This window comes from Merops nubicus, unplaced genomic scaffold, assembly GCF_000691845.1.
Source record: "Merops nubicus isolate BGI_N331 unplaced genomic scaffold, ASM69184v1 scaffold25338, whole genome shotgun sequence".
Taxonomy (NCBI): Eukaryota; Metazoa; Chordata; class Aves; order Coraciiformes; family Meropidae; genus Merops; species Merops nubicus.
In genome coordinates, this window is record NW_008626763.1 from 25,046 (window position 1) to 39,164 (window position 14,119).

The following is a 14,119-nucleotide window of genomic DNA, read 5'->3' on the forward strand; positions in this document are numbered from 1 at the left end:
GGAAAGGGGAAAAACCTGTAAAGCATCCCACTTCCAATGCACAAAGAATACGACATGAGAAATTCCAAACAGAAAATCAACAAACTGCTGTACACTTACTTGACCTGCAGGGTGCATATTCCACAGATTTAGATCCAGCAAGCAGGTAACAAGTTCCCACAGGCTCTCTCTCTTGTTTTGTTTCAGTCCTCCAGTGGTACAGTGGGGCACAGGCCTAAAAAAGAATACATGGGAGTATAATACAATGGAATTCCAATTTTCTACCAAATAGTAACTAAAAGAAAAGCTTGGCAGATGTACCATGTGTTATTAGAGAAGGTTTATAGTACCAGACATAGGGCAAAAGTATCACCAGTTTGTATTTTTAGAAATAGCTGTTTTACTGCAAGAATTTTATAAATAATATTTTCTTAAAGCAACTGTTTTAAGGAGTTCACCAAGATTTTAACACATTAACTTCAGCAAACCAATTCTACTGCTTTCGTCAAAATCAGACAAAAATGCTACAACCTTGCTTACAAAGAGTTAAGAAAAGGCCAGTCAGTAAACTCTGAAAAAAAATACAAGTCATGCTGATTAGTGTGAATCCGTTCAAATTCTGAGTTATCCAGATCTTTTCATATTTTTTTCAGTACTGAGACATTTGAAGGGCATAAAAAAACCTACCAGAATTTTATCATTTTTCGATCTCACAGAGGCTCCAAACCACTGATGAGACTTAAATTCCAGTGGATCATCAGGAGCAAAATCTCTGTTGCCTACGAAGAAAATAAAAAAGAAGCATAATTTCACAGGAAACTGTACAGTAAAAACAAATAAAAAAAGCTAAACAATTGGTTTTAATGCAAGAAAAGCATAGAACAGTAACACTGGAGGATATAAAGGATATCATTTTATGGAAATAAGCTTTAAAAACACCTTATTATTAATTTTTACACCCAAGGCCAAATGCACTGGTTTTACATACAAAGCATTAGCACAACACTGATTTGTTGTAAGAGTGTAACCCTCATAGCATCTCTGACAGCACCACAGTGAATACCTCACACTTGGGACATTTGACTTGCAGGTCAGATTGCAGCACTGCTCAAGGATCGGTGCCAAAGCCAAGTTAAGACTAATGCTTCTAGAAGAAATAGTGCCCTGATTAAATTATGTGAGTTTTGCCTTTGGCTGGAATTGAAACAAATTCTTCTGCTATTCTACCAAGCGTTAACATGTCTATTCTGAGTGTCACTTCAGTGTACAGAGCACAGCAGCTGGTGTGCTTGCAAGCTAGGAGTAAAATGAAAGGCTAGTCAGTAACAAAAAAGTTAGAGTTTTCCATCTGGAAGAGTCAGTAAAGGATAATTTGCCTGTCTGTTAACTGTGTGATGGTGAAGGCTGGTAGAAGCAGCTCAGTAAGTGGTACTTCTGCAAGTGTGAATGTTGAAGATCATTCAATGTTTTTTATGTATTTTCACTGGAACAACAATGGCAACTTTGCCAGCCTAATCAGAAAATGAATGTAGCCCTCTGGAAAACAAGTCTTTTAGAAAAAGTCACCTAAATGGCTGGCTTACAGTGCCTAAAGGGAAAGGAGTCAATGAGGTCAACAGCCATACATCTCTTCCACAGACTGCTGGGGGAAATCCCCAAACCCAACCCTGCTCTGAATCAGAGACCTGTGACCACTTGCATCAAAACTTCCTTGCTCATCTTACATTGTAAAGAATGTTTTGTCTTGAAAGACTGTGTTCTTTCCATTAGGAAAATCCCATGAAAAGGACAACAAAAGCAATTCTAATCTGCAGTCAGTCAAACTGAAAAGTGTCTTGACTACAACTGCTCTTGGATCAGAACTACATAGAGATCAATGCCAAGTGCACAGCATCACAGAGAACTACCTGTTGTTTTTTCCAACTTCACCAAAGGTAATTAACCCGCCCCCCACTTTGTTCTGTCACCCCCTCCTCCACCCTCATATTGAACAGCTCCTAAAGACACAGAGGACCTGATGATGAGCACATCTACACAGATCTATACACACTTGAGCATTTATGCCATCACCCTTGCACAGACAGAAATTTAGTTTGGAGACCTGTGTGTCACCTTCTCATGGTACAGAAAACCAAAACCAGATCAAGATATTTTCCAAACAGGGGATTCTGTTTTGCACACTTGAAAACTCCCCATTGTATCGTTATCTTTTCCCTTCCTTGCCTTTAATTAATGAAAATCCCCCCATGGACAGTTTTGTTCAAAGGACACAGTTGCACAATTGAGTTAGTTTCAGGTGAAGCTGCTAGCAAAAGGCACAGCAGATCCCATTTGGTCCTGATCATGTATATGTTCCTGCTGCCCATCTCTGTCTTGGCACTACCTTGTGGTCACAATCACAACATGAACTACCTAAGAATTCATGCTGCTAACAAAATATTCAGCTAGATCAGGGACCAACACAGCTGACTGCATGGAGAGGGGACGCAGTGGTGACCTGCTATGGAGAAGACAGAAACACATGGCTGGGAACTATATCCTTTTTGGCAGCATCAGGGACTTAAAATTGGTTTATTCTGCATGTAACCACACCCAAATTTATGCAGCCTAAAAAGACAGATTTGCCTTCTTCCCTCTTTGTCCAACTACTCTCAAATACAGAGAAATCTCTCAGCTTTACTTGCCAAACAAAACTTTAAACAGTATCAAACTTAAGAATAGTTAACAGCATGGCATGTTACACCCTTCTCCACTGCTGGATACTTAGAGCTATGTATCTATGATTGAAATGAAAGGTAGTATAGCAGTTTCATAGTGTAATACAGTATCCAATTGTGCTAGGTACTAGAAAAGCATCTAGCATGTAAACTTCCCATTTAAGTCTAAAACAATGGGCAGCAAGTAGAAGGAATGGTCTTTTGCAATAGCAGGTAAGCAGCCATCCACATTATCAGCCATCTGATTTTATCACAGCTGTTGAGGAAATTAGTTCCTTCCAAGTTTCAGCTGAACGCACCAGCTGAGACAGCATAAAACAATAAATAAGTAAATAAGAGCCCGGGTTTCTGGTGCCATCTCCCCAGTCTTGGTTGATTGCAGCCGGGGGAGTGGAGACCAGCAGTTTAACCAGCACATGCTGCCAAAGCAGCCCCCATCTGCCTTTGTCCTGGTCATTCCTGAGCTGCAGGCACTGCCTACTCCCCACGTCCAGGACAGCAGCTACATCAGCTTCTCTCTCCCTCAGTCTTTAAGGGACAAAATTATTTTTTTTCCTACAATGCTGAGAAAGCCCTGATTCAGCTCTAAATTTGGGATAATATTAGAAAACTCTCTTCGATTTTATTTTAATAGGTAAACATCTAGGCTTTGAGATCTAGTCAGAAGCTGACATATAAAAACCTAAAATCTCCTACATTAGAAAGCAAATGAACCAAACCCTGAGATTATTATGTTCCGAGTGTAGTTTATGTTCCAACTTTCATCATTTCAAAAGCCAGCATCATAGTTTCTGAAGGCCAAAATAACAACTTAGAAATTCGGCTTAAAAAAAAACCCTGTCAGGTAGTAATATGTACTCCATTGGTTTTATTTATAGTATGCCAATATTACAAAACTATTTTACAAGCATCTTAGTCAAATAGCCTAATGCCACTGCAGATGCACATAACATAAAGCAACATCTGCTACAAGGTTAAGATGCCTTATATTGAGTTTATCCTTTATTCAAATCTTCTTTAGGTTCTCTAAAACTAAGTGGGGAATCTTGGGGAGAAGGGGTTGCTGTTCAGCTTCAGGCTGGCTGTAACAGGCAAGTGCATTAAGACACAAAAATCAGAAAAAACTTAAGTATGTACATTGGAAACATGGACTTGTCAGATTAAATAGTTTAAAAAATGCAGGAAAAGTAACCTTTATTTACCTACACTTCTTCAAGATTCTCCCCAGGAAAACACTGTGTAAATAGATTATGAGCCTCTCCCTCAGGTCTAGAAGAGAAACTAATTTTATGATGAAATCTGGAAAACACCCTGTCATCAAAAATCCCCTTGCTTTAAATGAAAAACCATTTGGGTTTCTGTTCCTGACTGGGGAAAACAAACATAAAGAACACTTAAATGTAAGCCCTCACTGATCCAAATCAGTTCAATACAGTGCTTTAGCTGTACTGTAAAGTAGGTTTGTTATTGGAAGATACAGGACTGACTTCAGCATTTCTGTGGTTAAGTATAAATAAAGAGCCTGAATTTATTATTTTATCAGTGGCTGTTAAAAAAAAACCTTCCCCCACACCCTTTAAAAACAGTACCTACACTAAATGAAGCAAACTGTAATATAGGTAGGATTGAAACATATAGGGATTTATAAATCCAGCCCAATGTTTTGATGTATTATAGTCAGCCTTACTACTGTAATGTTCTTATAGCCACTGCTGGTTTTCTATTTCTGACTTCTCTTAGAGTATATCAAGTAAACCTTAAAAATGTCTTTAAACCAATGACATCCATTTTAAGCAGGCATTCAAACAAATCTAGGCAATACAAACTATGTTCTGACTAGATTTAGTCAAGAAAACGTTCAGTTTTTACACAATGCTATTTGTCAGAGTAAAATGCAACTGCTACAGGGACTTCTACTTGACAGGTCATTAATTCCAGGATTATGTCATTTGTCCATAGGGATACTTTGTATCTGTAAAAGCAGCTTATGCTGTGGTTTTTCCTTTGCTCCTTCTCATTGCAGCAGACATCACATGATGATTTTTTACTTAACTCTTTCATAGGGAAAAAGGGCTGACATGCCAAGTCAACAGTGTACTGGTGGTCTCATGAAGTATTTCCAGGTGAGGTGATGGGGTTGTCAAGGCAGGAACAGAATTGCTTTAAAAAAATCCATCACATAGGTTCCTTGTTGCTGCTGGACCAATGAGATAGTGTCACTTCAGTGTGTTACACAGGATTTAAAATTATGCACGGACACTAACACAGAACGATGAATAGAATTCTGAGCACAAATAGCAGAACAAGGCAACAAAATGGTCTAAGCCATCTTCCAAGTATACCAAAAAGATGAAAAGGTGTTTCAGTGATGGATGTCTTTTGGCTATCAGCTTTGGATAGTTGGCACTTTCTTTTTCCAATGTAAATCTTACCAGCCACAGCAACAATGGTGTTACTACAAATGACTGCAGCCAGCCTGTTTGCACAGTAAAGAGAAAACTGATCTAAAACTGTGCCCCTCATCTTGAGTGCCAGATTTAACTGAGGCAATCAGGAGTCAAGATGCAGTGAACTGATGAAGCTTGGTTCAGTGTCATAGTACTAGGAATACTTAGGAAGTTGTAAAATTTAAATAGTCCCCCAATTCACATGATTTCTCTTAAAATAAACCTCTTTGTAACTATGCTAATTCAATGGGAATGATGTTGTCCCTTCTAGGAAAAGGAAAACTTTATGCAGCTAGCCAAAAAAAGACCTTATGAAAAATACAAGAGAGCCATTTTCATGCTATGGGAACTTCAGGTGGTATAAAGCTAGCTATCTTCCACCCAAAATCTCAGCCACTTTAACCTTAGCTCCTGAGGCAAGAGGGAGCGAGTACAAGCTTATCTTTGAAATACCCCGTGCTGTGAGGCAGCTGATGGTTCAGCAACCTTGGTGCAGACACAGTGTTTTGTTAATGACTCATGGAGATGGGAATATGGAGCTTCCCACTGCTCCCCTTCCCTCCTCTGAGGTACTAATCCTGCTGCCTTCCCTGGGCAGTGCTGGGACAGAAGCATCCTTCCCCCTTATAAGTAAGACCTTTTTTTTCCCCCTAACTAGTCATACAGTTGAGATCCAGCTACACACACACAGAGCCAAGAGAATTCACGCAGGAGTCTACCTAACCACAAAAGCATGAACATTTTTCCACTGTCAGCTCTAAGATGATGTGGAGGAGGTTTTGCACATTCTGCCAGCCTCTTTTGTGTTCAGAGCAATACCCAGAGCCCAGCCCAGATTCAGTTACACCAGCACACGCGATAATGGTAACAACCAAACTTCAATGGGACTGAGGTAATGACAGATTGAGCAAGATAAAAATCAAATCCATTTTACTACAACAGAATGAATGGTCTTCGCAAGATTTATTGCTTTATTGTTGACTAAATCAATACCCTTTGAGATTGAAAGCCCCACACAAATTGCACCCTAATACCAATAAAACAATCAGCTAAAAATAAACCATCACTTTGCTAAAGAACGCTATTTTCACAAAATACTGACCCATCCCACACTTCCTTCACTATCACCTTATTCCACAAGTGGAAAGTTGAGAGCAACTGACTCATTTGCACAAACGATCAGAATGTCCAAAAGGCAAATACAAGCTCAGGGCACCCAGGCCAGTGGTAACTTCCCAGCATGGGCAGATCTCAGCTGTGCACTGCTACAGCACGACGCTGCACAAGGCAATGAAAATACCCACTTCAAACTAAATAGGTCACAGATAGATACAGCCATGCCAAAGTGGTGGTTTAGGCTTCCAGACAAAGACTCCTATTGTCTAGAATCACCCACTTGGGAATAGCAACCAAAAAAAAAAAAAAAAAGACAAATGTGGAAATGTAAGGAGGAATCAGAAGAGTTATTTTATAAGCTTCTTTCTCCTCTTTTAGCACAGATCAAAATACCAAGTCTTAAAGGCATTTCATATTTCAGAACAAACCAATTCTCCAAAATTACTCTGGTGCATCAAAACACATGGAAGGGGGAAGAGGAAGGAGAGTGCAACTGTCAAAGTGATAAAACTTTATGCAGCCAAAGGCTACAATGAATTGTTTTTCCAGAGAAATAAAAACACACCACACAGAGCTGAAAGCATTTGAGATGCTGTTAAGTTTTTTGTATTCAGCAGCTTCTGTAAATTTCCTTAATCTGGAATTTTGAGATCTGATATAGAGAACGAAAGCAGCAGGGAGGGGTTTTACCAAGAGGAGGAGTGACAACACAGCCGTGCGTGGCTATCTTTTGCTCTTCTGAGGCACACAGTGGAACAATGCGTTGTCTGAGCTAGCAGATCTTCCTGTGCTAAAAACAGAATCTGCAATTCATTAGTGCACAAGTTCAAAGTTGTTTTATGGGCATATTTTCCTTTGGAACAGTTCGTAGAGCTGACTGCATTTCATCAGATTATTCTAAATGCAGAAGCTCCTGAAATAGTCTCGGTACTGCGCTTTCTGATGCTGACACAAAGAGATGCATTTCAGGCATCCTGTACCAGAGCAGGTACATTTCTCAAAGTTTTTTTTTTTTATAAAACTGTCAGGTTTTTACAAAGGGAACGATCACCACAAAACTGTTTTGTTAAATCCTTATGAAAATCCATGAGAGCATGAAGAAATGCTATTTCTGCCAACCCACTTCCCACTATTCTTGACTGATGAAGAGGTAGGACCTCAAAGATGAAGAGTAAAATAATATGAATAATTATGAAGATTGGTTCCTTTCAGGAAAAAAGCACATAGGAAATTCATTTGGTTTATATTAATTGGCTACGTATTGCTCACACATGTACAGCCTGTTAAAATCCAACTGGTTACATAAGTCTCTGAAGAATTTCTTGTCAGAATGAGAATTCAGACTGATCCTGCTCTCTAAAATTCCATAGCCAAATAGTGAAAGTATTTATCTAGATGTCAGACAATTAGCTAAGTGTATCCACTCTGCTATTCCATGTATGCCAAGCTGTAAAATACATTAATAAAAACATAAAGACATCATGTTGATTTTCCAAAAACAATCACATTTGACCACACCTCTGCTCACTAGTTTTGATGTCTGGCTCAGTGAGCTTTTGATCCTCCTCTTGCGCACCAGAAAAAAGTTTGATTTTATACACAAAAAAATTGACAACTATACAAAGTAAATATAACTTGCAGAAAAACCTTTACCTTTCCAAGAACCTATTCCCTGAGCAAGATTATGGAAATACTTTCAGTACTATTTGGTACTATCTACACAAGTTTTGCTGTGCTAGTCTGTGAAGGTTGCGGAAGAAGAAAAGGGGAAAAAGAACAGATGTGTCTTTAGCACAAACTTTTTTGGACCTTTGTCTCAAACTGATCATAAACCTAAAATGGACTGCTATATTACTGCATTCCTTTTACAGTTTACCCACACAAAAAATGTTTTTCCTGGAAGAAGCTGCTAAGCAGCTGGCAGTTCAAGCCAGCTATTCAGCTTTCTAAGCAAGGTACCACCTCTCCAGTCAGTCTTGTAGGAAGAGTAGTACTATAGCTCAGCAAGCTGTAAGAGCAGTTTTCCCACCCTTTGCTTTCACAGATTCTTTATAAGATGCAGAATATTCCCCTAGTGCTACTATTCAAAACAAAAAAGAAACTAAACCTTCAGTCACAAAATTATCCTCTGTGGAGAAGGGTTAAGAATGAAGACAAATGTTTAACCACCTTGACCTGTTACCTTGTGGGTTTTGATAATTTGAATGTGAAATGTAAAACATGTTGCAAAGGAAGGGATTTTCTGATATCAGTTATGAAGGTTTTGAAGACTATGCTTTCTTGAGAAAGTAACTTTTCCCCCTGTGCATGTCCTGAAGAAATAGTCTCCTACACATTCTGAAACTCTGAAAATTAACTGAGACAGAGGGGAAAAAAAAAAAATCTGAAATATTTTACATAACAATTCAAATGAAATTGTGGTAATGCTGTGGCAGTTGTAGTAAGAATTCAAGATATACGAGAACATAAATGCCAGAAACTTTGGTTTTGTGCAAGTTGCACATTTAGCTTCTGAATTAACAAGGTAAACAGGAATAATGCAAGAAAAGCTCCATGCTTATACAGCACTTTTTAATTGGATCTATTTCTACTCAGATTTTCAGGATAACTCCTCGGACTAACAGATAAAAAGCACTGCTTCCTATTTCAGTTTCACAACAGTATCAGCAAAAGCCTGCATATGAAGGAGCTTCCTTGGTGGTTGGTTCCTTTTAAACCTTAACCTTCATGTGCATCCAAAAGGAAAACCAGCCCGAAATGCATCCCTGAGGATAACTGAAAGCCTTTCCCCAAAAATACAACTCACAAGCACAGGCAGCACAGCTATAGGCACCCCTGAACTGGAGGGCAGCTTCTACCACACGTCTTTGTTATGCAATTTTCACATAGTCCTAGCTATGTTAAATCAAAGCCAACTGATGTCAGTGCCAAAATGCTCAGGAGCCCCACAGAGAAGCATCTTTACATTTGGGAAGTGTTAATGTGCGATATAAACATTTTGCCTTCCACAGCCACCGTGTACACCAGAACGTCAAAAGCAATTAGTGCACAGAAACACACTCAGACATAAATACAGAATATCCTCTAGAGTATTTTTAGATGAATGTCACCATTGTGCTGGGAGATCTAGGAGGAGGGGAGATCACCCTTCCCCTTTGCAAATACACGGCTGTTTTAAATGAGAAAATACGTTGTGTAGGAACTGAAAGAAAAGGTTTTTTTCTGGCCAACAGTTTTAAAATATATATGCTTTAATGGGGGGATGTGGGGGTGTGTGTTATAGGCTGGTAGGGAGATCCTAAAAGTGAGGGAAGTACATGCATTTTCAGGATGTGAGCTGTGCAAGTTCCATGAAGGGACTCCCACTGCCCAGCATTCCTCTCCTGAAAGAGCTGAGTTGTAACCCACAGGAAGGAAGAAACAAAGTAGTAAATTTGGTACTCCCAGGAACTCTCAGCTTCGTGCCTTATCGCTTTCCTCCAGAGGAGCTGGGCACAGGGTAAATTCAACAAGCAACACTGGTGTAAGGTAAGGGCCTGAACAACTCCTCCTCCAAAGATTAACATAAAGCAGCTAGTACCTTCTCTCTTGGGCACGTTTATAGCTTATAGCTGTTGCATCTGTCTCATGTAAAAGCCCACGCTCCTGTGACAATATGGTATTTAAGCCAAAAGTAAGTGTTAGAAAATAAAACCCAACTCCGCAGCTCAGCTCAGTGTGGCCTTTCTATAGATGGGGAAGAGGAAAGGACCCACAAAGTGGAAGGAAAACTTAACTAAAACCAAGTAATGTTTAATACAAAAAAAATAATAATAATTGAAAGAGAAAAATACTCTTGCATGCTGGACCTCTAATTTATTTGTGATGCAACCACGAGACAAGTAGAGAAACACAACCTCACAGAGTCAGAACAAGACTCTCTCTTTGCTCCATTCCCTTGCTACGTTCACAGCAGAGGAACACAGCCCCTTCCTCTCTCAGAGGCTGCGTGTGATGCAGGGGCTTGGCCTGGTCCAGGATCTGCCAGCCACCCTCTCTGGCGCAGGGACACAGGAGAAGGAACAGGAGCACGTCTTCAGTAACTCTAATTTTGCAACTCCACATATGGAGTTTGGCCATCAACAGATAAACAGAGACAAGTCACAAATACAGATGTGCTTGTAATTTTCACAGGTCAGATTTCTCACTAGCTGGAAACAATCAGAAAAGAACCACTAAGAAACCCATCTCATTAGTTATGCAGAACTGGTGCTGCTTTTTTTCCCATTACCAAAACAGCTAAATAATCTTGGAGGGGGAAAAAATCTGCCTTGTATTGTATAAGCAATACCTCTGCAATTACAAATCACATGGCACAAGTGTTGAAGTAGCAAACGTGAATTCTTGCAGAGGCTGCATTTAGTCATCTACAGAAAGCAACTTCATATCAGCACCATAAATCAGTGGCCAAATCTTCTGCTTCCCATTTCCTGCAAAGTCAATCACAGATCTTCCCTCACCCCTGTTACCTTGTGAAGGAGGGGCAGGCAGGAGTGGGGGTTTGCACTGTGTTGGCAGCAAGATGTCATCGGAACATAGGGAGTCAACCATTGTATTATGAACAAAGAAAAAGACATTTCATTTTGTCTCAGTGCATTTATTATTTTATTACACTGCAATACAATGGCCCTTTTCACCCAGAGAATAATTGACAAATGCATTACTTCCCAACTCGTTGCCTGAAAGCTGGAATGAGTTAAAATGTGCCTGAAAGAAATCCTCTTAAGCCATTATGACCTGCTATTTTTACTGTTAAATTTCAAGCAATTAACATGCCCGTTACTCAAAGGCAAATTAAAAGCAAAACACTGTTTGTCCAGTAGCATATACCTTAAGCACAGACACAACAAAGCAGCACGGCCTCTCTATTTATTCTGCTTGGCATATGGAAAAGCCTGTTGCAAACATTCACCATATAAACAGATAAATACACTGCAATTCCCACTGCAAGATACATCTAGAACCTACCCTGGTGGATTTATCTTCCCATACCAGAATGGTTTTGGCTATTATGTTAGTGATGGTTATTAATTAGGGACATTTAGATTCTTTCTTAAAAAAAAAAAAACAAAAAAAAAAACACCAAACAAACCCACATTTGTATTCTATTAAACAATAAAGCCAAAGAGAAAACAAACAAACAAAATCCACAAAACCATTTTTGCCATCTTACACTCATGCAGACAAAATGTCACACTTTGCAACTTGCTATTACTTACTAGAGAGTGTAAGTAATCTGGCAGAAACATTCCTGTAGAGTAAAGACACCAATAATGACTCGGGGTTTGTGTGTACCATTATGTACTTACTTTTTTCCCCAGGAGAACAAGTAATATAAGTTTTCAGAAAAATATATGGAGATTTCAGAAATCTGACCACCACCAACATTTTGTGGTATACCTTGAGAACAGAATTGGAAGAAGAGCTTCTCTGTTGTGTCATGCATTATTTACAGAGGCTGCATAAATCTAGTAGCCTTTAGACTACAAAGTCAAAATACTGGCAGAGGCAAGAATGAATTATAACCACTTAGAGCCTAAAAGCACAGGTGTTTCCTCTGACCCACCTCATGGGTCTTGCTAATCCACTCCCATGACATGGAAAGGTTTTTCCACTGGCCTGAACCACGCCGTGGAAAACAGGATTCAACACTGAATGGCTCAAGCAGAAGAGCACACGCAGGGTGCTCTCATATGACCTGCCACAGCTTGTGGAAATCATCATGTGTACCAGAGCATGAAAGCTGAGTGAAGGGTTTCATGTCAGCACTGTTGCTGCTCAGCTTTAGTACAGATACTTAGAAATGGGCACTGCCTCTGACCCAAGGCACCCCGAGTGCTGCTGTCACAATGCCACAAATCCTATGAAGCTACATCTGAGGGGAAACATAACAAAAAGATTTTTTGTTCCACGGTTTGAAGTACAGACTCCCAGTTTCAGATTAAACTCCTGAGTGTTTCTGCCTATAGCACTTCTGCTGATATTAAGAAGTATCTTTGTTCACATGCCGTGTTCTTAATAGGCAATAAAGCCCTTAGGGTTTATTGGGAATTAGGTTGCTAAATGTTTTAGGATTGCTGGGAAGTACAGAGGAGAAATATAAATAGCTGAAAACAAAAGAAGAATGATGCATGCTCACTCAGGCTTTCAGCACATACCAAGGACAACAGAATTCTAAAAGTTTAAAAAACAAAACAAACCACAAAACAAGCCTTGACTAGTTGCCAGCCCCAAAATGGCTGTATTCACATCAACCATCAAGAACTGCACGTGAATCTGAATCCCTTCTGCTCTCTCACACTAGGATCAGAGCAGAGACACCCATCCCCCCTTTCACTGAACTGTGTGTTACCTGTGGGGTCAAATATAATCGGCTGGCAGTTTCTGTTGGAATTCCAGTTGCACTTGAGCACCTGGCCTCCTTCTACAATGTTGTGCTGGGTAGTGTTCGCTTTTGGAGCTCCCACCAGAAGAAATGTCCTGCAGTAAAAAGAAGAAATAAAATAAAGGTTTTGACACCTAGGGCAGAGATGTTATTACTTTATGATGTCTGAAGAGTTAATAAAGCAAAAGCCTTGCCCATTGACATCTAAGTGGGACTAGAATTACTTTGAGTTTCTGGTAAGTTTATATTAGGTTTTAGGTCTTGGGTCCCTCTTTTCTGCAGGCAAAAACAGGGAGGGAAAAAAAATTACCAAAAAAGAAGAGACAAAAGAAGATTAGAGAAAAAAGTACTCTGACCTACTTAAAAGTATGTTTAATATCACATAAATGCTTTTTATATTCTTTTTTTCCTTTAAAAAATACAGATGTATGCAGCAGAATAGGAAGTCACATACTTCTTTAATTTAAGAAAGTCATCAGCTGGCATAATTTCTGGTTAATTTTGTACATAAGAGTAATTCAAGGAAGTCAGTCAAAAATGAAAACAATACATAAACAAACCAGTAGCGCTTCTGAGCTCAGGAGGTACTAAGTGGTGAGTCAGACTCATGTTAGAAAATGCTCTTCTCAAAAGACCTCCAAGTGCCCAAGAGACTCTCAACCCCAGGTTTGCACATGAATTCTGAAGCTAAAGTAAGGAACAGATCAAATAAAAAGCTGGGCCAAACAAGGGTCTTTGCATCTCCTGACAAGGTGATCAGCAGCTTCCAGGAAGTCCAGCACCCCTCAGACACACTTGGCTCATCAGCACGTTCCCGACAAAGTCAGTTTGACGTACAAAGACATAGAGAAGATGTGAAACTAAACGCTTCCTTTCATCAGAACCTGCTCTGTTGTTTCCATTTAGACTGTTGAAGGGGGAATATAACTTGTAAGAGCAAGTCTTATCATCCCGTATCAGGTGTTATGGTTTGAAACTGGGTTAGCTGAACAAGCTGCAAGACTCGTTTGGGAGAACGACTACAGGGAGGCAGATCCAGACTTACCAAACTTGCTCTGGTTTTCACACTTATCTTCCAGAGTTCACTTTTTTACAGTGCTAAGTTGTTTTTTTTCCAACATGTAAATACCAGATATAAACATGTCATCAACACTCCTCATCAACGCTCAATTTATATGAAGACCAACATATGCTACTAGTTTTCAGAACCCTAAATGTTTGTGTGGACCCTGAGAGAAAAACCCAGGCTAGCTGGCAATCCATTTGTGTTTTTTTAGTTGCCATTCCTAGACTCTCTGGATTCTGAGAACAAGAATTTCAAATGCTTTAATCAACTTTAAATATTCTCCCTGGGCATAACAGAAATGCTTAAAAATAGACGTCATAATGCCAAGTAAAGAAACACAATTATTATAATTACAATCTATTAAACGAGT

General features: G+C 39.5%; 1 protein-coding gene across 1 annotated transcript in view; it reads right to left on the reverse strand.

The window, feature by feature from the left end:
- The window catches only part of LOC103778532 (integrin alpha-V-like), a gene marked incomplete at its 5' end in the record, with an annotated part of 37,505 nt that extends 24,727 nt beyond the window's left edge, over positions 1–12,778 (reverse strand). Inside the window, 3 exon segments of the mRNA XM_008946122.1 lie at positions 100–214; positions 667–758; positions 12,651–12,778. Of these exon segments, the coding sequence (XP_008944370.1) occupies positions 100–214; positions 667–758; positions 12,651–12,778 (335 nt within the window).
- Positions 12,779–14,119: the final 1,341 nt, after the last annotated feature.